At 42.3% G+C, this 25,669-nt stretch overlaps 1 protein-coding gene across 1 annotated transcript in view; it reads left to right on the top strand.

Moving 5' to 3' along the window:
- TYR (tyrosinase) overlaps window positions 1-25,669 on the top strand; it is an 82,940-nt gene that overhangs the window by 37,886 nt on the left and 19,385 nt on the right. The window contains exon 3 of the mRNA XM_038373394.2: window positions 6,137-6,284. Within this exon, the coding sequence (XP_038229322.1) occupies window positions 6,137-6,284 (148 nt within the window). The remainder of the gene's footprint in view (window positions 1-6,136; window positions 6,285-25,669) is intronic.

The following is a 25,669-nucleotide window of genomic DNA, read 5'->3' on the forward strand; positions in this document are numbered from 1 at the left end:
AATTTGACCACTGCATTACAAGATACCTGTTGTTACCCTCATAGCTTTACATGAGCTCTTGAGCCCAGATAGTTAGAACCTGCTTCTGATCTTATTTAGACAGGTTTTGTACCAATATAACTCCATGAAGGGTCAGATTCTGATTTCAGTTAATGTAAATCCAGAATAACTCCATTTACTTCAATGGAGTTACTCCAGTTTTACATGAGTGGAACTGGAATTCAGGATCAAGCCCATTGCTTCAGTAGAATGACTCCTAAGTTACGCCAGTGTGAGATAAGTATTAGACTAATCATATGCTAAAATAAAGTTTATAGTGTGATTTTGTGATTAAACTGGTAAACTAGAACTCTGGGAATTAGGGTTGTAGGCCCACTTCTGTTGATGGGTGACCTTGAGTAAGTCCAAGTGCCCCAGTTTCCCCTTTTGCAAAATGGGGGTAATGACAGTGACCTCCTTTGTAAAACACTTTGAGATCTACTGATTAAAAGTTCTATGTGAAAGCTAGATATTATTGTTGTTGTTACATGTAGCTACCAACATCACCAGCTGCACTGTTGAATTTAGCCCTGAAATATCTCCTATAAAAAGATTGCTAAGGTCTAGAGCTTTAGCTGACGTAAACAGGTATACTGCCAACATCTTCCATGATCAGCTGAAGATCTGATCCACAGAATCATGTTATTTATCTTAAGCCGGATCTACACTTAAAACTTAGGTCTACATAACTATGCACTCAGAATTATTATTATAATTATGCCAACCTAGCCCTGATTGTAGACACAGCTAGATTGATAGAAGAATGCTTCTGTTGACCTAGCTAGTGGTTGCTTGGCTCCTATAGCTGATGGAAAACTCTTGCTGTTGCTGCAATCTCCATCTACTCAATGGGGTTACACTGGCATAGCTACAGTATTGAAGCTATGCTACTTTAGTGCCCATAGCAGAGACACGGCCTTATTTTACCCTTCTCATGTATTTAAAATGGACACATGAGTCTGAGTGTGTGCTTCTCTGCAACATGGAGTTCTTCTTACAGCCACATTCATCCCCAGATGTGTTGGAGTCAATGCAACCCAGGCATTCACCTTACAGAGTGAAATATCACTTTCAAAGTGATTGGTGTGCTTAGCACTTGACTTGGAAATAGCGCAAAGTAACTTTTACTTAAGTGCATTTATAAAATCCAAACCCTGAAAATAGTTAAATATCTTAATGTGGTTAAGTGATAGCGTGTGAGAAATGTTAAATAATACACCAAAGAATGCAGGAGGTGGTATGATGCATGGGACATTTGCTGCATCACTGCAGTAATTAATGTTGATAATACTATCAAAGCCCCACACTCTCTGAAGTCTACCAAATGCACTTCATGCTGTCAATTCAGCAGCAAGTGAGCAGTAGTGAAGGAAGACACGATTTGACTTGCACTGTGTTTATACAGCTGCGTCCCCACTGATTGTATCAGGAGTTCCATGATCTCTGCTGCTAGACCGTTAGTATAATAAAATAGCATCTATTAAAAGACAGACTGTACACTTGAATACTTGATTCACTTGAATGTTTTATGAAGGCTGCCTGTATATCATTACAATGGAAAGTATTGGGCAGCTATAGGTGACACTATCAGCTAAATCTATAATAAATTTTGGGCCACAGTTCCAACTGGTGTACATTGGCATAGCTCCATTGAGGTCAGTTCAATTCCATTGAACCACTGGTTTCTGGATTTACAGTGCTATGAACAAGAACTACAATTTAAATCACTGGCAAAGATCCTATTGAGCTCAATAACTTAAGATCCAGCCATAACTACTGGTTCTAGCACATCACGTTCTAATGGGGCTTCCCTCCAAGAACGTCAGATTTATCATAGGGGTGGATTACAAATTCACTCCCTCTCCTCCTCGTGGAAGTACAATTTTCCCTAAATGTTACAAAATTATTTTAGTATTGTAGATTCCTCTGAATTGGCTCAGCCTGGTTCATCACCCATTGCCCTGAGTAAATGGTTGCCCTGAGACCCTTTCAAACAAGTCTGAAAAGAATTCAAGTGAAATCATAATAAAGGCTGTACTGTGTAAAAACACACAGGTAAAAGTGATAGTCACTGCATTTAATTATTATTTATTCTATCTAATATTTATATGAATCTTCTACATTAAGAGCCCACAACTTAGAATTAAACATGCCTAAGCCATTAGTGCTAATACTTTCCCGGTTAATCAGGGGGTGGTATGAATGACAATGTCCACATTAGGCAAAATTGGCTCTCTGGGAGATTTCCCTGTGAAGAGGCTGCCCTGATTCAGTGCATCTTAGAATACAGAAGTATTCAGTATAACTCTTTTCATATGATAACTCAAGTGCTACCACCATTTGCAAGGCTAAAACTTGTCAAAGCTTTAAGACTGATGCAGAACATCTAGTTTCCTGGCCAGAGTACTCTAGAAGCAATATAATTAGTACTCTAACAATCTCCTTTCAGCCCTCCCCCCATAATGAGCTGTAGTACGATACAAGTGAAGGGCCTGAAGTCTTTAAGAAGCCTGACAAGTAGATTTTTTTCAGCTGATTTTCGTAGAACCATTTCACAGAAGTGAGAGCTGAAAGAAACTTGCCATGTTATTGAGTACCTAGATTTATAGTTTTTAAAACTAAAAGGATCATCTAGTGTGGCCTCCTAGAAAAAAAATGCCATAAAATTTCACCAGTAATTCCAGCAAACCCAATAACTTCTGGCTGAACTAGAATATACCTCTTTGTCCTTGCCAGATTTCCCCATACAACACATTTTCTACTACTTTTTTGTCCAATCCAGTTTTAAAATTTCTAAGTGATATGGCTCCCATCACTTCCCTCCAGAGACTATTGCACCGCTTAATATTTACTATCAGGAAGCTTTTCCTGATCTAAATTTACCCTATATTAATTTTGTCTGATTACTAATTAATTCCCCATATACCACCTTTGGTAATTCCACTCTTCCCCTGCTGTGTCCAGACCCTTCAGATATGTGCCCCTTTTTCATCTTATTCCAGCTATGCTTATGTAGAACTTAAATTTTTTTCCTCAGAAGCCAATTCCTCCAGTCTCTTGATCATCATTCTTCTTCTCTGATTTCCCTTGGATTTGTCAACATCATTGTGAGAGTTCAACAACTGGAAATGAGCTCAAAATTTTAGTCTTATGGAGAGGGACTATAACTACTATTAGAAGCACTGCACTTGCACCTAGAAGCCTCAGATGAGATTAAGGCCCCATTATACCAAGCACTGCACATTCACATAGTAAGAAACAGTCCTTGACCCCAAAAAGATCTTATAATCTAAAAACACACAAAGACATATGGGGTGAAGTGGCCACACAAAAAGATCAATTCCAAAGCTGGGAGTAGAACCCAGGTCTCCAAATCCCCATTTAGGGCCCTGTACACTAGATTAGTGTGTTTCTCAGCCTTTTAGATTCCAGGATCCAGCTTGCTGCCTTCCTAACTTGTGTCAGAGAGTTCTCAGGGACCAACAGCAGTCCATGGACCAGTCATTGAGAAACACCGCACTAGACCACTCTGCTTCCCCCATTACTTTACTGCTTTGTGATAATAAAATACTCTCCCAGGTTACTCGAGATATTATAATTTATGCTGTTCTCAAAGTATGCAAGGATCTTTCTGTACAGAGAAAGAGAAAGTTTCTGCCTTACTACATTTACAACCTTAACAAACAATGTAAAATGTATGGACAGAAGATGAGATGTGACAAAGTGATGGAGCACTGAAAGCATCTTGTTAGTTCCACTATTTTTATTTTAAAAAGATTTTCTGTTTGTTCTGATATACTTCAGCATCAGGGAGTTCCTAGCATGTGTGTGTGTTCTGGTAGAGTGTTTTAAGGAGTGATTCAGAAGAGAGTAGAAACATAGAAAGCTAGGTTAAAGAAACACCACGTTTAACACCAACCTCAGTAATACCCCACTACAGCATCAGTGGGTAGGTAGGGTTGCAAGGCATCTAGTTCTTGACTGTAATGCCTGGTTGAAAATGGACCCTGGCAGCTCCAGTCAGCACTGCTGACTGGGCTGTTAAAAGTCTGGTTGGCAGCACAGTGGGGCTAAAGTAGCCTCCCTGTCTGCCCTGGCTCTGTGCAGCTCCCAGAAGTAGCCAGCATGTCTGACCTCTAGGCACAGGGGCGATCAGGGAAGTTCCGCATGCTGCCCCCACCCACAGCGCCAGCTCTGCAGCTCCCATTGACCAGAAACCGTGGCCAATGGGAGCTGCAGGAGAGGCACATGAAGGCATGGGCAGCACGCACTGCGCAGAGCTGTCTGTCCTAGGGGTCAGACATGCCGGCTACTTCTGGGAGCTGCACAGAGCCAGGGAGGCTACTTTAGCCCCACTGTGCTGCCAACTGGGAACCACCTGAGGTAAGTGCCACCTGTATCCCAAACCACCTGCCCCAGGTAGGAGCTTCCCCTGCACCCTAACTCCCTCCCAGACCCTGCACCTCCATCCACATCCCAATCCCCTGCCCTAGCCCACTCCTGCAAGGCAAACCCCTCATCCCTGGCTCCACCCCAGAGCCCACACCCCCATCTGGAGCCTGCACTCCCTCCCGCACCCTGAACCCTTCATTTTTGGTCCCAGCCCAAAGCCTGCACTCCCAGCTGCAGCCTTCAGCCCTTCCTGCACCCCAACACCCTGCCCCAGCCCAGCAAGAGTGAGTGAGGGTGGGGAAGAGCGAGGGATGGGGGGGCTGAACTGGGTGGGGTGCAGAGAAGGAGTGGGGCAGTGGGCAGGGAAAGGGCGTTTGGGTTTGTGCAGTTAGAAAGTCCCAACCCTATGGGTAGGACACTACCTAGGAGGGCCTATATAGATTACCCTATGGTGTCAGGGTTAGGATATGTCTACATGGCAGTTAAAAAGCTGTGACTTGGGCTCGCAGGGTTTGAGCTAAGTGGCTCTTTAATTGTGGTGTAAATGACTGATTGTGGCCGGCTCGGGCTGGAGACTGGGCTCTAGGACCCAGCAAGGTGAAAAGGTCCAAGAACGGCAGCCCGAGCCAAAGCCGGCCACAATCAAACAGCCCCTTAGCCTGAGCCCCACAAACCCAAGTCAGCTGGTATGGGACAGTCATGGGATTTTAATTGCAGTGTAGATGTAGCCATGGAGTCTCCCAGAAAGAGAATACAGTGCGGTATTGACACTGATGGATCTCCTGCTGGCTAGGGATCACCTGTGCTAGCAGGAAGCTAGGTAAGAGCTCAGAGTTTAAGAACAGAAGGGACCAATGGGGCTACGAGGGCCAGAACCAGTATGGGGACACATGGGCCTTAGAGTAGGGGCCAGGTGTCACATATTCTCGAGTGTCTGTTGGGTTTGGGGATGGGCCCTGTGGCATTTAAAAGTCCAGTCCCCAGGGCAACTTTCAAAGATACGTCTTTTCCCAGAGCCCTGTCCCGTGGGTTTGATTATAGAAGGGGATGACCTAGCTAACTATTTGTTCCATCCTTTTACTATTATTTTTTGCAGTGCAGTGGTTTGTAAAGGCCCCAGTCAGGAAAAAGTGCTCAGCACTGTACACATAATAAAACTATGATCCCTGCTCCAAAGAGCTTGCAGTCTAAGTATATCACAAAACACAACAGGTTGTTTTGGCTTAAGGACTAGTAATTGCCAGGGTCAATCTCCTTTCATTTACTTTTCTCAGACTTTTACAGCTTCATCAATTATCTGTGATTTGTCAGAGACACAGTAAGTCAGTTAAATAATTCCCTTAGTAGGTTTGGGCCCAAACACATTTAAGTTCACATGCATAAATATTTGCAAGATTAGAGTTTTAGAATGCTTTAACAGCCAGAAATATTGGACAAAGAATTAAAAATATAAATCAATTAAGTAGTTCACGTAGTGGCATGTTGCTTTAGTTTTATGGCAGTCATTTTAATTTAGTTTCTTCTCATGTCATCTCTGATGTGCCTTCCAAGTATACTAGTGCTCTTTCTTTAAAGATTTATCTTATTATACTAAAGAGCTGAACATAAATGAAATCTAATTAGTAGGTACTTTGAGCTTCTATTTTATTGAAAGAATAATTATGCACATCTTCATATCAGTGTATGATTTCCTCTTCACATATAGGCTTTGCCAATCCACAGACTGGAATAGCGAACATGTCTCAAAGCAGCTTACATAATGCACTTCACATCTATATGAATGGCTCAATGTCCCAGGTACAAGGATCTGCTAATGATCCCATCTTTATCCTTCACCATGCCTTCGTTGACAGGTGAGTTTGACTCTTCCTCATAAAACTGATCTGTTTTGTGTATTTAAAAATGTGCTTTTTAACGTTAGTATCAAACTTTGGATAATTTAGATGCTATTAAACTTACAATATTTTCAAACATACTGTACATAACTGAGCTCTTCATTGATTTAGTCTAATTGACAGCAATTGTGTTGTAATTTTCATACTTGCTTGAATGTTCACTGTATTAAAAAAAAGTGTTGAAAGACAAATGTATTAATAATTCAGTGATTTTGTGGTGATAGAAACTTATAGATTCATAGATACTAAGGTCAGAAGGGACCACTCTGATCATCTAGTCTGACCTCCTGCACAGCGCAGGCCACAGAATCTCACCCACCCACTCCTATGAAAAAACTCACCCATGTTTGAGCTATTGAAGTCCTCAAATCATGGTTCAAAACCTCAAGGAGCAGAGAAGCCTCCCTCCAGTCAACCATGCCCCATGCTACAGAGGAAGGCAAAAAAACCTCCAGGGCCTCTCCAATCTGCCCTGGAGGAAAACTCCCTCCCGACCCCAAACATGGCAATCAGCCAAACCCTGAGCACATGGGCAAGATTCACCAGCCAGATACCCAGGAAAGAGTTTTCTATAGTAACTCAGATCCCATCCATCTAATATCCCATCTCAGGGGATTAGTCCTATTTACCCTGAATATTTAAAGATCAATTACTTACCAAAATCCCATTATCCCATCATACCGTCTCCTCCATAAACTTATCGAGTAGAATCTTAAAACCAGATAGATCTTTTGCCCCCACTGCTTCCCTTGGAAGGCTATTCCAAAACTTCACTCCTCTGATGGTTAGAAACCTTCGTCTGATTTCAAGTCTAAACTTCCTGGTGGCCAGTTTATACCCATTTGTTCTTGTGTCCACATTGGTGCTGAGCTGAAATAATTCCTCTCCCTCTCCTGTATTTATCCCTCTGATATATTTATAGAGAGCAATCATATCTCCCCTCAACCTTCTTTTAGTTAGGCTAAACAAGCCAAGCTCCTTAAGTCTCCTAACTTATTCTGGGTCAAGGAGGCCGAGTCAGCAATGTTAAAGTAAATCACATTTTTATGATCAGATGGAGCCATTCCTCTCAATTCCAATTATTAATTTTGTTTGAATCAATCATTCATAAGAAAAAAAATCATATCAATTGTTCATAAATAAAAATGTCAAAATCCAACTTTTCAGTGAGACACACAACTGTGAACGCCTTCAGCTGGAACAGAAAGGAGCTGTAGTTATGCAGGCAAAAAGAAAATCAAACCAAAGGAAGCCATGTTCGTTAGAAACAAGGAAAGAACCTCAGTTCTGAAATCAATGGACAAAATTGCTAAGAGAAGGATTATTTTCCTTCTTTGGCCTAGCAGATGAGGGAAGCTGATGACATAATGCATCTTGATTTTAGTAAGGCTTTTGACAAAGTACCATGTGACGCTCTCATAAGCAAATGAGGGAAATATGGTCTAGATGAAACTAATGTAAGATGGGTGCACAAATGGTTAAAAGATTGTTCTCAAAGTAGTTATCAATGGTTTGCTGTCAAACTGGGGGAATGTATCTAGTGGGGCTGTGCAGGAGTCAGTCCTTAGTCTGTTACTATTCAATATTTTCATTAGTGACTTGGATGATGGAGTGAAGAGTATGCTCATAAAATTTGCAGAGGACACCAAACTGAGGGGAAGGGTTGTAAGCACTTTGGAGGACAGGATTAGAATTCAAAATGTCCTTGATAGATTGAAGAATTGGTCTGAAATCAACCCGGATGAAATTCAATAAAAACAAATGCAAAGTGCTACACTTGGGAAAGAAAAATCAAATGCACAAACAATATAACTGGCTAGATGGAAGTACTGCAGAAAAAGATCTGGGGGTTGCAACGGATCACAGATGATACAAGAGCCAACATGTGACGTGTTGGGTCTTCAGTCCAGGCCTATGAGTTCCCAGACAGCCATCACATGCTGGCTGCCACCTGAGGTCTACTGAAACCTCAAGGGCCAAGGAGCTAATAGGACTACAGCCTCAGCCAAGGCACCACGCACAAAAGTGCTGATGGGAGGATTGCCCAGCTCCACCGTTTGGTCCGACCATGCTAATTAAGCCAGAATGAGGCACAGAAAGGTGACTGAGCAACTAAGTGATTTGCCACAGCAGCAGCCCCTGCTCACGTCTGTATTTCAATCCTGCTCCTGCCTTCTCTCCTAGTTCCCACCATGGTTCTGCTCTGTGCCTGATCCTTGTCTCCTTTCCAGTTCCAGACTTTATGCCTTGCTTCCTAGCTCTAACCCTCAGCTCTGGCTTCTGATGCCAACTCTACCTTGATCCTTGGCTCTGGTAGTCAGCAATCGACTGTTGCTGTGTCTCAACTCAGTTCCCCGAGCTGGATGCCTGCTCTGCCCACTACACCTGACTTCTGCTCTCACCAGTAGGCCAGACCGCCTGTGTCCTAGTCCCTAACATGCAGTTGCAAAAAAGGCTAATATCATTCTGGGTTGTACTAACAGGAGCGTTGTATTTAAGATGCAGGAGGTAATTGTTCTGCTCTACTCAGCAGTCAGATGGAGGACTGTGTACAGTTTTGGTCACCACACTTTAAGAAGGATGTTGACAAATTGGAGAGAGTCCAGAGGACAGCAACAAACATAACAGGTTTAGAAATCATGACCTATGAGGAAAGGTTAAAAAACTGCACAAGTTTAGCCTTGAGGAAAAAAAAAAAAAAAAAAAAAACTGAGCAGGGACCTGATAGTTCTCAAATATGTTAAAGGACTGTGGACAGTGCTTAATGGTTCTCAATGTCCACTGAAGGAAGTACAAGAAGTAATCTGCTTACTTTGCAGGAGGAAGATTTAGGTTAGAGATATTAGGAAAAACTTTCTAATTAGTTAAGGTCTGAAATAGGCTTTCAAGGGAGGACACTGTTATGGAAGGGTTTTAAGAACAGGTTAGACAAACACTAGTCAGGCAGGGTCTTACTTGAAACTGCCTCAGTGCAAGGTAAAGTACTTTATGTCCTCTCAAGGTCCCCTCCTGCCCTACACTTCTTGGAAAGTCACAGAAATCCTAGATGTGATGCTGAAAATTAAAATGTAACATTTTGTTTGCCAAAATAGATTTTATATATTTGGCTACAAATATTTATATTCAGTATTGCTATTCATTTGTAAAGACCAGAAAGTAAGCAAGAAAGAAACGTAGCCAGTTAACCAAAATACAACTGCAAAATCAAATATTAGATGAGCAACGCTTTTAAAATAGATTGAAATTTACCAGGTTCTTATCAGATACATGACTACCCACATGGCTCTGAATAGCAGCAATGGAAAATGGCAAGGTTCTGGTCAGATCTCCTTCTGCTGTACTTGTAGAAGCTCTGAGCAGCAGCAGAAACACTGGAATAGTCTGTCTGCAGACTTGGGAAGACAGCAAAGGGCTTCTCTGTTGATGTAAATTAAAATAGCTTCATGGATGTCAATGGAACCAGGCCAGATTTACATCAGCTGAAGATCTGGCCCTAGAAATAGGATTTTCTTTTTGTAAAAGGAAAGCTCAGATTTTGCAAAAATTGATTTCACTCCCTCAGAGAAAAATTCCTGCTCATGAGAGTGAGTGGATTTTTCAAGCCCTGCCCTCTTCCACACATCACTCTGCTCAGTAAGTCAATCAGCTAGCTTGGTTGGAAGAGGTGAAACTATAAAGCTGGGAATCATCTGTGTACTAAAGACACTTGTGACAAAGTCAAGCCGGAGGGCTGGAACAGGGTGTGGGAAGGCAGATATGTTAGCCCTAGAATGTTAAAGGCCATCTTCCCTATAAGCTGAGAAGGGGTTATGTCAGGTCATTTAGGAACACCTGGATCCAGTTAAGGGCTGCCTGAGACCTTTTAAAACCAGGAGGTAGAGAGAGACGATCTGCTACCAGGCTTGTGGCAGAAGGGAGGTAAAGCTTCTCCAGGCTATGCTCCTCCCCATAGGGGAAGCAGACAAGCCTGAATGCCTGCTAGGGGAAGGACTGATACCCGGGGCAGACTACAGAGTGACACCCAGCCCCAGCAAGGAGGCAGGGGAAGGTATCACCCTTTGTTTTTGTGTTTATGGGACTATTCCCCTTTTGTTTGGTGGAGGATGACCCCATAGGCCTACCCTGAGGCCTACCCAGGAAATACTGCCAAAGGAGCACAGAAGGGGTGAGGACGAATGCTGCCCAGAGTGGGTTAGAGCTGATTTACCCCAGGCCTGCCATCTCCAGAAGGGCAAGTGCTTGGTCTGGTGAGATGAAGGAGATGCCTTGCCACACACTGCAACCCATGTTTCCTCACTGACCATCTTAACTGCCCCAGGACACATTGAACAGGATGGTTGACATGAGACCACAACCCTCCAAGCAGAAGACCAGTGCCCAGTCTTTCAATAATTTATTATATGCAGAGAGCCACAGAGTCCTCCCAGGTGGAATTCACTCCACGCAGTGGGACCAGCACAAGATCTATGCATCACTTCAGTTCCACCGAGACCAAGGCTTACATGTTCCATAGGCCCCCCCATGCTGAATTTCACCCCTAGTTATTGGGAGCCTCTGGCAGCACTTTCAAAAACTGTAATCATTATCAATTTTCTAAGATAAACTTTGCAGAGAAAACATCATTGGATCTTATTGGTAATGACGAAGTAAATCACAGAACACAACTGTGAAGACAATGCAAAAAAACTATGACAACCTCAGACTAGCTGTGGCAGAATAAATGCAGCTAATGGTAATAATGCTGCCTTTTGCATAAGTGACAAAAAATACATTAGCATGATTAAGGTTACTTAGCAGCCTTATCCATGACAGATTAATCATGCTTTTAGTTGTAATTAATAAGTAGGTGACTGATAGGTAAGTACAGTACATTTTAATAAACTGTTTCTCTCCTACATAGTGTAAGGGCTGTGGAGGATTCCTTTTCTGAGAGGCAGGCAGGCATACAAAGAATAGTGTAGAAAGAGAACAATAATCACTGCAGCAGTGGGAAAAGTTCTGTATCAGCCTCAACTTTTGTGCTCGAATCAGAACGCATTAGAATGCTGATTGTAATACCATGTTTTAGTCTGTGGGTTTCTATTTCTAACCCTCTCTGCCTAAGGACTTCAGTGGGTAGGGTACTCCTACGGGAGTACTTAGTAAACATCAGGAGACCTGTGAGGTGATGGCCTAAAGGAGAGAGATTTAAAACAAGAAGCCTATAGAGCAAGCAGGTATATACAGACAGCGATACCAACCCCTACTGTTGACCTTCAGACCCTCGTAGAGACAGAACTGTGCTATACTTTAACTTTTTTTCCAGAGAGGAGGGATGGTCCAGTGTGTTGGGTGATAGCCTCCGGAGACTCAGGTCAAATTCCCCTCTCCACCAGATTTCCTGTGTGAACTTGGACAAGTCACTCAGGTGACTAACTTTCATTGACATCAATAGAAGTTACGTGTCTGCATACCTCTGAGGATCTGCATCTTATGTCTTTCTGTCTAACAGGGGTATCATGAAGACAAGTACATTAATGATGACGAAGTGCTCAACTATTATGGTTATGGGAGCCATAGAAGTAGGGCAACAGATTTTAATTGATTTTACATAGAGGTGCAGGATGCACAGCAGGATATGCATGGTTGCTCTGCTCCAGCACAGGTATAGAGTGGAGTCTACCAACAAGTGCAAGCAAAGCACTAGGCATCAAACACGTATAATCTACTGCGGATCATTGCACCAGCCACAGCAACCAAGGATGATGGTACTCCACTAGGGAGTGTGTAATGAAGTACCCAGATCTGGCTCAATCCTGTGATTCCACAAATCTGTGGTGTAACCCAGCAAATGGTGCCAACTAGGGTCATGGCATCCATTCCTTCATGTGTTGATAAAGTTTGACAGCATTATATGCTGGAGTGGTTTTGTCCATCCTGGTGATCTAGTCAAAGATCAATGCCATTTTTGAAAATAATGAGTAGTTGAGGAAGGCCAGATCTCTGTGAGATTGTGACATTTCAATCAAAGCCAAACCACTTTTTCAGGATTTGGTGCTGGCAGTGCACTGGAATACTTCGAGGCACTCCAAGTCCGCTTGTAAAAGGATCAAGGTTTCTGACCTATATAACAAAACAGATTTGATAGATCCTGAACTTTGTCTCAGTGCAAAGATGTTTTTACATCCATAATTGAGACATGGACTTCACAAAGGAGGTGGTGAGACCCGTTCATCAAAGAACGTCTAGTTTGCTGAAACCATTTGAACTCTGCTTGTAGCCTAGGTAGATTAATTCACGAACTCTATCCATGGTCCTTGATTACACCTGCACTGGGGGTTCTGGTGGCCCAGCTCTGATGTTCTGGACCTCAGTCTTCTGCCATGAGATGTTCAACCCACAGCGTGGGTGGAATCTTGGGAGGTGAGGCTGAAATTATCTGACAAGCACTATGGATGGTCTTCCATACTGAGTGATAGTGGGTCTCCTATTCACACTCTTCCCTACCTGCAAGTGTGCAGGGTATAAAAAGGGGAAGGGCAGCAGATTTAGGTGGCATATGGATGCATCTGAGGTGAGCCTTATGCAAATGGGACACTTAGCAATACAGTCTCTTCTTCAGTCACATCTATACAGGTAGACTGGAGTAATTTGGTGCTCACACAACAGCTCTGTCATCAATGCAGGATCGGGTCTCTCACCTATTATTTGCTTGTTAGTTGGTAATCAAGGACTGAACACAATCTAATTTTTAAAAGCAGGTGATCTGCATGAACTTTCTATAAGGTGGTTGTACAACTGGTTGGATAACTGTACTCAGTGTCAATTTGGAAGGGCATATTGAGTGGGGTCTCAGAACAATCTGTCTTGGGCCTAGTTCTAGTCTATCTTCATAAATGATTTGGATAATGGCATAGAGAGTACACTTATAAAGTCTGAAGATGATACCAAGCTAGCAGAAGTTGCAAGTGCTTTGGAGGACAGGAATAGAATTCATAACGATCTTGACAAACTGGAGAAATGGCCTCAAATATTAGGATGAAATTCAATAAGGACAAATGCAAAGTGCTCCACTTAAGAAGGAATAATTAATTTCACAAATACAAAATGGGGAATTACAATGTAGGAGAGAGTTCTGCAGAAAAGGATCTGAGGGTAGATCACAAACTACACTCTTAGTTGATCCCTAGGCATGTTTACATAATAAACATGATTCATAACAATTATTAAATTGTTATGTGGATGATTCAAACAAAGCATCCAGTGTTAGAAATGGAGTTTCAGAATTGCTCTCAGGCCACGGGATTTTGTTGCTGACCCAACTAGTGGAATAAGTCATAAGCACAAAGCAAGCCTGAACATAACTCATCAGGGCTTTCATCCTTTCTTGAAATGGCTGGACTCAAAGGATGGACACCATATGGAGAAGCTGTCACATGATATTATTAGTTAATCAACAGAAGGCCCTGGAACTTGTTCACAATTAGGGCTGATTGAATGCTGGATTTTGCTTTTCTTTTGTTTTTCCCTTGACAGAAAATAGTTTGACAAAAACAGACATTTTCATCAACAAATTTCCATTTTTGTCAAAACCTTTCAGGTTTTTGTTAAACACACACTGAAGATTCCAAATCCCCAAACTTTCACTTTATTGGTAGCCAAACCCCACAAATTTCTGGGTTTTGGTTTTCAGACTCCTTCCCCCTCCCCAAAAAATTTAATGACACCCAAAAAAAATACTGGCAACTCCTAAAAAGGGGGTTATTTTAAATTTATCATAAAAATATCATTGCTTGACCAGCCCTATCTACAACTCTCTTGGATTTGTTGTCAGCCTATTTACAGCACTGTTGGATTGGATACACCTATGTGTATCCCTAATCTCACAAAGTATAATAGAATTTAGTACAGTCAAATCAAACTGAGATTCTAGCAATTGGATACATTTTTGGATTTCACTTAGCTCAATGATGGCCTCAGAGCCTAACTGGAACATTACTGACTTTGAAGTTTCACATCACAAAAAAACATGTGGCAATCCATAGTTTCATAGGATATCAGGGTTGGAAGGGACCTCAGGAGATCTAGTCCCATCCCCCTGCTCAAAGCATGACCAATCCCCAATTTTTGCCCCAGATCCCAAATGGCCCCCTCAAGGATTGAATTCACAACCCTGGGTTTAGCAGGCCAATGCTCAAACCACTGAGCTATCCCTCCCCCTTACTACCATCCTCTGAGCCCCATAAGAACTCCACTGTTCTGCCTGGTGAAGGCTATACAGCAATGCCAGCTGTCCTATTCCTCTTCCCCCTTTCCCAGGGTGCTCTCACAGCCCATCCTGGATGGCTGCCGAACTGGCAGGCTGGAGCTATATGGCTCTATACAACTTCTCATCCTCCAGCGCACCCAAAATTTAACGATATACAGTTGTCCATTCCTATTCAGGTTTCAGAGTAGCAGCCATGTTAGTTTGTATCCGCAAAAAGAAAAGGAGTACTTGTGGCACCTTAGAGACTAAAATTTATACGAGCATAAGCTTTTGTGAGTTTTCTGCTGCCTTCTCTGCTTCTATGGTGTTTCTTGACGGCTTCTCTCTCACACACACACACACACACACCCCACACTCTCTCTCCCTCTCCCTTTCCCCCCCCCCCACCAAAAGAATATCCATCTCCCTGTATTTGTGTTCAGTCCTCAGTGAAACCCCTCCAACCCACCAAGCTCAGTTTCTGACAGCCTTACATGTGAGGTATGTTTTGGGTTGTGGCTCCTATTATTTGAGCTATTTCACTCCAAACAGAGTTTAACATCTTACATTTATCCTGAATGAAGGGCAGCTTTTACATTCACCAGCTTCAGAGAGATTTCACCCAACTCCCAGTATGATGATATTGTATATCATCATCATGCTGAAAACTGTTATGGAACGAACCAGCAGTTGGAAACACTAGGGGCTATATTGTTGCAGAACATCTGTGCTGCTCCCAGTGCAGAGCTGTGAACAGCCCCAGTGGCAGTTCTTGTACTGCTCTTAAAAGCATTAGAGTCTAGCACTCACAGTAGTCCCGTGTAGGCCTTGCTGTCCCTGATTGCAAAGACTTTAATTGTGCCTGGCCCTTCTGCTGGAGGGAAGTCAGGGAGAGATTTCTCTTATGCATGAGCTGGGAACAGACTAGTGCTAACCCTCCCAGACGCAGACAGATCAGGACCATGAGTTAACAAATCCTTGACATGAAATTTTACAGGTTTACTGTGACTGTGGATGGTGTTGCATTATTAATGGCTGCCTCTTGACCTGCCTTTGTCTAGCAGATCTAATATGATTCCAAGCCACAGTTCATGCAGTTCCAGAGAATATCATTTGTCACATGTCATTTTTTGCCAATATATCTGACAAAGCAACATGAGACTCCCTGAGCCCCTATTGAGTGAAAAATGCAATAAAAAACTTAGCATTTACTCAGTGCTTTTCATCTTTGCAGTGCTTTTATAAATATTAACCAATTAATCCATGTACTAATGTCATATAATCCCTGTTTAAACACTGTGGTTAAAGTACTGGACTCAGATGATCTTGATTCAGTTGCCAGCTCTTCTACATGCTTCCTGTGTGACCTTGGGCAATTCACTTAATCTCTCTCTGTGCCTGAATTCTCCATGAGCACACAGGGGATAATACTATCTTTCTTCCCACTCTGTCTCTTTTTTCTATTTTGATTATAGTCTCTCAAGGTCAGGGACTCTAGCTCACTGTGTTTTAGAACAGGTTGGAAACCTGAAATGTTTCTTATAAGAAATTTCAAATGGAAAATCTCTTATAGTAATTTTTCAGCTGAAAAATTTCAGCTTTTTATGCACAATATTTTGAATTGGTCTGAATAAAATAGTTCATTTTTTGAATCAGCATTTCAAAATAAGGTAACATTTTCCTGCCATTTTGTGGTTTAAAAAAAAAACAAAGTGATATTTTAAGATTAAATGAGAAAAAGTTTTGCATTTCAAAACGTTGATTAGAAATGAAAGCTTTTATTTTGACATTTCCTGTGAGAAAAGTTGATTTTTTTTTTTGGAATGAACATTTTTCCAGAAATTTTTTTTCAACAAAATGTTATTTTTTGGCAGGAAAAATATCTGCATAAATATTTTGACTATATAAAGTGCCTTGTACAAGGGGTCACTAATTCAACTAGGGCCTCTAAATGTTATTTTAATACACAAAATAATCTGAAGATCACAATACTAGAATGAGATTGCACCTGCATGCAACTCTCCTGTAGGCACCACGTTGCAGAATCAGGGTCATGAAGGAGCCAGAACTGTAGCTCAGAAAGTCTGGCTTCCAGTCTTGTGCCTAGACCATGCTCCTCTCTGGTGTTCAACTCTGAATAAACCATTTTATAACAGGCTGTCCCCTATTGGACTTGCAATTTAGTACTTCAAAGATAGTGAATAGGAATAGCCAGATTAACGCTTGTAGCATGACCTTGAGAAAAGCTCAAGGAGAATTTTTTTGGGTAGAGTGCTAGCTTGGAGAAAAAAAAAAAAAGATTTGGAATATTGAATAAGGAGTCTGTTTGATTCCTCCCATGTGGAGAGAAAACAAGACTTTTTGACAAAGTGTACACACAAACAGATTCTAACAAAGAAATACTTAACTGATTCATCAGCTTCTCCTCCTAATGGAAACAACCAGCAAGACCAAGGACAGTGGCTAACTGCTTGGGTCAAAAGGGTAGCAATATTCAATTTACTCCTGGGGGAATTTGGCGCCAAAAAATTAAAAATTCTGCGTACAATATTTTAAAATTCTGCACATTTTGTCAAAAACACTACATAATCATGCCAGTTTCAATTATTTTTATAATTTCAAAATACCTAAATCGGCAAGTATGTCTGTAATAATACAGATGTATTGGAGCATCAGCTTTTGTGGGTGAATATGACCCACTTCGTCGGATGCATCCGACGAAGTGGGTCGTATTCACCCATGAAAGCTGATGCTCCAATACATCTGTTAGTCTATAAGGTGCCACAGGACTCTGCCGCTTTTACAGATCCAGACTAACACGGCTACCCCTCCGATGCTTGTAATACAGACACACAAAAATTCCAAAAAGAAAAGGAGTACTTGTGGCACCTTAGAGACTAACAAATTTATTAGAGCATAAGCTTTCGTGAGCTACAGCTCACTTCATCGGATGCATTTGGTGGAAAAAACAGAGGAGAGATTTATACACACACACACAGAGAACATGAAACAAATTCCACTGGGAGTAGAGAATTAAAGAAACCCCTATGACAACCCAGTTCCTGTTTCTCTGCCCCTTCCCCTCTGCAGAGCCCAGCTGGGGGCCAGACACCTACCCTCCCTCCCCTGCACCCCAGAGCCTAGCCACGGGCCCCTCCCAGCCCAGACACCCCCCACCCCCCAACACATCCATGTGCTCCCCTAGCTCAGACATTTGCCCCCTCCTCCTCAGACCCAGCCATGGGGGCCCCCAGCCCTGACACCTCCCACCCCACTGCTCAGAAACCCAGGGATCCAGAGGGAGAAACAGCCTGACACTGGATCCCAGGCTTGTGTGGCATTCCCTGTGCACTGCGGTCTCCTTCCCTCAGGGCATGCTGGGAACTGCAGCTGCCAGGCACCCTTTAGTTCCCTCCCCTGCCCCCAGGCAGCGTCTTCCATTTGCAAGCTGGGCTCTGCTGGGTCCAGCAGCCCATAGTGGCAGCCAACGGCACTGCAGTCCATTTCTGTGGTAGAAAAGGAAATTCTGTGCAAAAAAAATTAAATTCTGCATTGTGCAGTGGTGCAGAATTATCTCAGGAGTATCACTTGTACCTTTTCTTCCTAGAGGTCATTAGAGATCTCACAATTTCCTTTCACAACTGCAGCATGACCTTGCATCTGGTTAATATACACTTTCCTTTTACGTAAAGCTGGTTGAACTGGGCCATAGTGGACAGGGAGACAGACGACTTGCTTTCTACTCCCAGTTCAGTCACTGGGTGACCTTGGGCAAGTCACTTCATCTCTGTTTCCCCTCCCACCCTTTGTCTGTTTAGCTTTTGAGCTCTTTAGGCAGGAGCTATCTCGTGCCATGTGTCTGTACAGATCTCAGTTGGGTCACTATTGTAATACAAACAACAATACACTAATTGCCAATATGAAAATACATTAAGGCTGTGATTTTCAAATATGCCCAAAGGAGTTAGATACCTGTGATTTTGGTACCCAACTCCCTTAGCCTCAATCTAAAAGAATAGTAGAAAAATATGATTCTATGCTCAAAGATGTCCTAGGCTGTGAAACAGTCTCAGGATATTTCCCTATTCTCAAAGCCCACACACAAATTAATTACATTTTTCACAATGCTTCCATGTTGGCAGCTGCCTGTCAGATCTTCTGCCTCTCTCCCCCTTGCATACATTACAAAACCCGTGCTGAGAAGTATGCCAGGGCAAGCATGCACAATGCACATCCAGCAGGCTGCTCTGCAGCATGGTAATGTGATGGACAGCAGGGAAGCAGCAATGCACATCCCCATCACTTCCCAAATGAACAAAATTGCTTTATTAGCAGCCATTGTTGTACTGAAAGCCACCATGTCACAGAACCCAGCGTTACACTGCAAGATGGGACATCACAGGAACCAAAGTGAGCACAGTCAGGGTGGGCCAGAGGAGGGCTTGGTTAGGGGCTTTCAAAGAGCCTGGAGGCTGATATATGAGTACTGGTGGAAGGGTGACAATGTTATAAAGAGCTCAGTCTCAGCAATTTTTGGAAAATATGGTTTTCATCTTAAAACTACAGTAGCTAAGGGGAAAATCTACACCCCACTTTGCTCTGAGGTGTTGTTAAGCATATCTAGAGCATAGCAAGCCAGTCCCTGTCTTCATTATCAGAATCACTTTAGTCACGTTCCAGTGGGTCTCCTCCTGTGGGTCTCCCAGTGTAACCTCTCCTCTGTGTCTTTTTCTGAGCCTGTGAACTCTTTGGGAAGAGATGGTCTCCTTTTGGTTTTTCATACAGTGCTGCACGCGCTATCGACACTGAACCAAACTGGATTGTGGCTTTTATGGCACAACTCTGATTTGGGGGCTAGCTGTGCTGTCCCAGAGGAGCTGAGAGAGGACATCATGCCTCAGAATCTCTCTCAAAATGCCTTAGTACGCTAGGGTCCATGTTTGAGGGGTGAATCATATGCCTAGGTAATGATTTTTGGCACCATTACATCTATTGAGATAAGGTATTTCTATCGCCTCCATTATCAGAGTATCTGAATACTTCACAATCCTTAATGTACTTATCCTCACAACACTCCTGGGAAGTAGGGCAGTGCTATTACCACCCTTTCACAAATGGGGAACTAAAGCATGAAGAAATTTAGCAACTTGCCCATGGTCATGCAGAGCGGGGAGTTGTACCCAGGTCTTCCAAGTCACAGACTAGCACCCTAGCCCCTTGGCTAAAGGCAGGGTGAGGTCCTCTGGCCTGTATTATGCAGGTCAGGCTAGCCCTTCTGGCCTTAACAATCTGTCAACTGGTGAGCACTTCCTCAAGTGAGTACAGTCAACGTGCGTGAACGTCCCATAACATTACCACACAAGGTGCGTTTATATCCCAATCCACCTGGAGCAGTTATAGAATGGATTACTGCCCGAGCTACACATTATGCAAACAATTAGTGATTTTAAAAGAAAAGGTTACTTTGTCCTCAGGCTCTGCTAAGAGCTCTCTCCACAGTACAATTGATCCAGACAACCAATATGACCCTGAATTTCCTTTCCACTTCATCTTTGCAGTCATAGCTGCCATAATTGTTCATACAGGAAAAAAAAAAAAAAAAACACCACAGGAAAACATGGTATTTTTCTCACCCACATGCAGACAGCATCTATTTATCAAAAAGAAACGATCTATGGTTGTGATCTATATGCTTACGGGCCCTTCTGCACCTTAATAATGACAAGCTCAAAAGAAATAAGTTAGAGCACAGAAGTACGATCCATAGAGGCAATCCAACAACCTCTATGGCCATTCATTTTAATCTACTTGGACACTATATTGTTATCTTTTTCTTCAGGGGAAACTACTTATTAAACTTTGGAGCAGCTGGCATTTGTACCATCTCTTATTTCAAGTGATTTCCCCTTCCCTTCTCTCTATCCCCACCTAGATGCAAAATGTGGCTTTGGTGAACCAAATAGAGATAAGACCTTTTGGAGGATGATTCTATAAGTTAACAATTTATTCATGCAACACAGCGTTGCATTTATAAATCCTTATTTCTCCTCTTTTGGAGAGCAGGGGACGTCATAGTCCCTCTTATGTGTCATTTTCTTTTACACACAATAGAAGGACAATTCTGATCTTACTGGGTATGTCTACACAGCAGAGAAAAACATGCGACTGCCCCATGCCAACTGACTCAGACTTGCAGGGCCCAAGCTGTGGGGCTGTTTCATTGCTGTGTGGACTTCTGGGCTCATGCTGGAGCCCGAGCTCTGGACCCCTCCCTCCCTGCACTGTCCTAAACCCCAGTTTCCAGCCCTAGCCTGGAAGTCTACACAGCAATAAAACAGCCCCATAACCCAAGCCCAAGTCAGCTAGTGTAGGCCAGTCACAGATGTCTAGTTGCTGTGTAGACATACCCAGTGCTTCAGTTTAGTTCAGACCTAGCTAACGTGTTCTCTAAGCCTGACAAACTCAACCTTTTCCTAATACAGGTGCAGGGTAATCTTTAACTTGAATGTAGCTATTTAAACAGTAGGTTCCTGCTAGTCTATCAGATGGCCCTGATGTAGCTTAGAATACTATTCTATTCTTTATAGGGTCTTATAGCATACATAACACTGCAGTGTCTGAGAGCCTTCCAGTAGTGCATTAAGTGACACTTGTCACGTATGGTTCATTCTTTCATCCTTCAGTTAAAATCCATTTTAAGGTGTTATGGTGCCTCTACATCTACACTAAGAAAAGGGTCAAGTTTAGGCCAGGCTTAGCATGCATTAGCTAAGCCAGACCACTTTTACTCATCAAGATGAGAAGAGACTCTTAAGAAGAGAGCCTGGTTCTCTATTTAGGCAATAAGTGCATAAACATTATTATTGTATAATGGCTTGCAAAATATTCTGCTGCAAACTGGAATCCCTTTTGCATCCATAGGCACAACTCAAAAGGCTTAGAGTTTGTGAAAAGTTTGGATACACACCCAGAATTTCAAGCGCTTTTGCATACACAATAATAGACCAGAAATTCCATAACAGCTGGGTTCCTTGTGTTATTTCCAGCATATCTGCTCCAAGAAGTGCAGAGGTATGATAAATGAGGATTAAGTGGGAGAAATTAATTTGACACTGGAGTTTTAAAGAATGCTCACTTTGAGTTCAGTTCCTGAAATGAAGATACACAGGTTCCTGGGAGCAGGGCTGGAGGGAAGTGGTTATATTTTCCAGAACTCCATTGTGTTCTTTAATTGAGTACACCCACATCCAGCTAAAAACAAAACTCTGATTCAGATTCTCCTCCAACTCATGTCTGTTCTGCACTGGTGTAACACTCTGGCCTTTAATGCAGTTACACTTGATGTCCTCCAGTGTAAGTGCGAAGACAGTCATAACCTATCATTAGTACCATTTCCCAATTATAATAGTCAGTCACTCATTTGAGCCAAATTTTTGTTTGAAAGCTGGCTACTGATCAGAGCACTCCCATGTCTAGGGTTCAGCCCAAATTGTATTTTTAAAAGCCAAGATAAACACAAATGTTTTATACATCTTTGAGTCCAGATGTTCCACCTTTTCAGGGATGTGTATGTGGCTTGCTGTCAATATCACTACCTAGATATTTAAATTTCCCATAGTATCTGAATACTTACCTGGCTTTTTTGGGTAGTTTAGTCTGCAAAAAACACCACACCACACCCAAAACAAGAGACACCAGGAACATCACACTGAAAAAACTCCCTTGGTGGGAGTGGGGGGGAGGGAAGAAGGTAAAACAGTTTTCTGGGATACATGGTCAACCTGTGTGGATAAATACTGTACACAGATTTACGACCATAATATTAGGTGTGGGAGACCTCTTGGTGGCTAAAAGTCTGATATTTGTACTTTTTTGTCTAGTACACGTTTTAAAAGAAAATCTTCTGTTCTTCTGTGCTAACTGTTCAGACTCTTGGAAACCTCACCTGGTTTTCTAACAAAAGCCATGTGCAATATTTTAATCATGTACTTGCCTTGTGCTATGTGTAATCTGTCTACAACCTGACTAAGAATCCCCTTGGTGCCCAATAGCCAAGTTAAAAAAAATTACACTGCAATATACAGTGGTGCAACTTCAAAACATCTGCATTCGCCAGCAGTTATAACACAGTGATACTTGAGATACCAGTTTCCCCCAGTGCTGCAGTTACATCTCTAGGCACAGGTAGCCATACCCGAATTAGCTTTGATCTAAGTGGCTTGAACAACAATTGCAGTGAAGTTACGGCAGTGCAGCCTAGCTGCTTGAATAAATACCCACAGTCCTGGACAGCTTGCGCAGTCTCTACTGCTGCAGCTTCACTGCTATTGTTATTTGAGCTAGCTAGATCAAAGCTCACTCAGATAGGTCTACATGTGCTGCAATCACACCTCTGACTGCAGTATAAATATACCTTTAAGAATAAGAAATACCTGTGGTGACTTTATAGTAACCGATGACAAGTGCTAACTATGTAAATGGGGACCATTCCATGACACAGTGCTTGCCAGAACTGGCCTGTAGTTAAGTTCTCCCTCTGTTTTTCTTTCCCTTTTAGAAAGAGGAAAAAAAATACACCGTTCTTACTAGATCTATTTTATTAAATGCAAACCCTACAGCATGTCTGTGGTGTGACATTGATGTAAAACTGCTGTGAGAGGTGAATCTTTCATAGATTTGAAAGCCAGAAGGGACCATTGTGATTATCTAGACCAGTGGTTTTCAACCTGGTGGTCCACAGACTGTGTCTAAGGGGTCCGCAAAAGGTGACTAGGAAAATAAAGTTTCTGATTCCAGAAAAGGCATTACATTTTTCTCATCAAAAGTATGTGAATACCCCCATCTACTGGTCAAAACCCAGAAGTGTTGTCTTTACCATAGGGTGATAAACTGTGGGTTTCTTTCTCATGCGGTGTCAAATGCTGTGCCGAGCACATGCAACATTTAGAGTTTAATTCTGTTCAGCCAGTTTTCATTCTAAGAGCTGGTCTTCACTATGGGGAGATCAGCACTGCTGCAATCGATGCAGCAGAGGTCGATTTAGCAGGTCTAGTGAAGACCTGCTAAATTGACAGCGGAATGCTCTCTGGTTGACCCTAGTACTACACCTCTCGGAGAAGAGTAAAGGAAATCGACTGGAGAATGTTTCCTGCCGATGCTGCACAGTGAAGACACCCAGGTAAGTTGACCTAAGCTACGTCGACTCCAGCTACGTTATTCACATAGCTGGAGTAGCCTAACTTAGGTCGACTTACCCAGGTAGTGAAGACAAGCCTTAAAATTTCTATGGTAGAGGTCCACGAACCACAGGTGGAATTTCCAAAGGGGTCTGCACCTCCATTCAAAATTTAAGGATCCACAAATGGAAAAAAAAAAAAAAAAAAAAAAAGTTGAAAACTACTGATCTAGGCTCACCTCCTGCATAACACAGGCCATAGGATTTCCCTGAATGAGTTCCTGATTCAAGTCCAATAGCTGTGCTTGAACGACAGCATGTCTTTTAGAAAAGCCATCTAACCGTGATTTTAAAGTGTCCAGGAACGGAGAATCCACCACAGCAGAGGACTCACAAAGGAAATAACTCCTCCAGTTATTCTACATCACTTGTTCCAGGTTTTAAGATTCTCTCCTTGTACACAATATGTTCTAGGAGGGTATGTTATTTAACGCCGTAATGGAATTACATGCAGCCATGCAGTTTATGCTATCCTTTATCTTTCTCACTGGCAGCAAATCTGACTATTTTTATCATATGCTTATTCATTTTCTTGAATTATTGCTTCATTAGCCATAATCTGTGCTGCATATATTATTCATGGAACAATACATATCCATGAATTTTTTTTGGCGGCTTTTTTTTTTTTAAATCGCCATCAAAGACTCTTGTCTTCCTCCTTTTGCCGCCCCCAAACCGCTAAAGCAACCTTCTTAAAATTAATTTTCCACTAAGGCTCATTTCAGTTACTTAATTTTCTATAATCTGGTATGTATTGACAGTGCTACAAGGAAAAGATTCAAACCCATCTAATATGTAATCACAGGAAAATGTTATATTCCTGCTTTTTATGGATGGGTTTAATTTTCTCTTTCTATAGGAAAGATCTGCCCCTTAGAACTCACCATATCAAAGCTCTTTGCAAAAGCAAAGTACACTTCAACAGAACACAATCATTCATGAAAATTCAAACAATTTAAGTATCAGCCTAGTGGGAGTCTTCATTACCTTTCATCTTGGGGAATCATTTACCATCCCTTTTCACCTGGTGATACTGAAGCACCTGGATGTTAAGCGACCTTGCTGAACTTCACAGAGCAGGTCTGTGGCAAAGCTCAGAATAGGATCTTAGAAATTTAGAGCTAGAAGGGACCTTGAAAGGTCATCAAGTCCAGCCCACTGCATTGAGGCAGGACCAAATAAACTTAGACCATCCCTGACAAGTGTTTGCCCAACATGTTCTTAACATCTCCAGTGATGGGGATTTCACAACCTCCTAGGAAGTCTATGCCAGAACTTAACTACCCTTATAATTAGAAAGTTTTTCCTAATATTAAAATGGTGCTAAATGTCTGTTTATGAATTCAGTTATTTTGCCATAGTAATAACACTAACATATACAGCACATGTCATTGGAGAACCTTAAATCATTTTAATGAGGCATGGTGACATGGTGTGGTGATTTCCTCAAGGTCATGCAGCAAGCCATTAGCATAGCCAGTAAACAGAAGTCGGGTCTCCCGACCCTCAGTTCCCTGCTCTACCTACTAGCCCAATTGCCTCTGGTTACACTGTATAAGAGACTAGATTCTATCAACAAAGGCAAAATACAAGTGTGCTGGATTGATTTGGTGGGAGCTCTCTCCTTGGGGCAGGGACCACCTTTTTGTTCTGTGACTAAACACAATGGAGTGCATGACTAGGGCTCCTAGGTTCTACCACAATACAAATAATATTCAAAAGGCACAAGCATTGGTTGGCCGGTTGTTGTGCCTTTGAAAAAACATCTCCCTTTTAGTTTGTGAAAATGCAAATTGGTTAAAGCAAGGTTTTCCAGTTACTTGCAATTTAGGTTCTGAACTCAAGACACCTTACAAAGGCTGGATGTTCAGAAACAAGGTG

Source organism: Dermochelys coriacea, chromosome 1, assembly GCF_009764565.3.
Source record: "Dermochelys coriacea isolate rDerCor1 chromosome 1, rDerCor1.pri.v4, whole genome shotgun sequence".
In the NCBI taxonomy this organism is placed as follows: Eukaryota; Metazoa; Chordata; order Testudines; family Dermochelyidae; genus Dermochelys; species Dermochelys coriacea.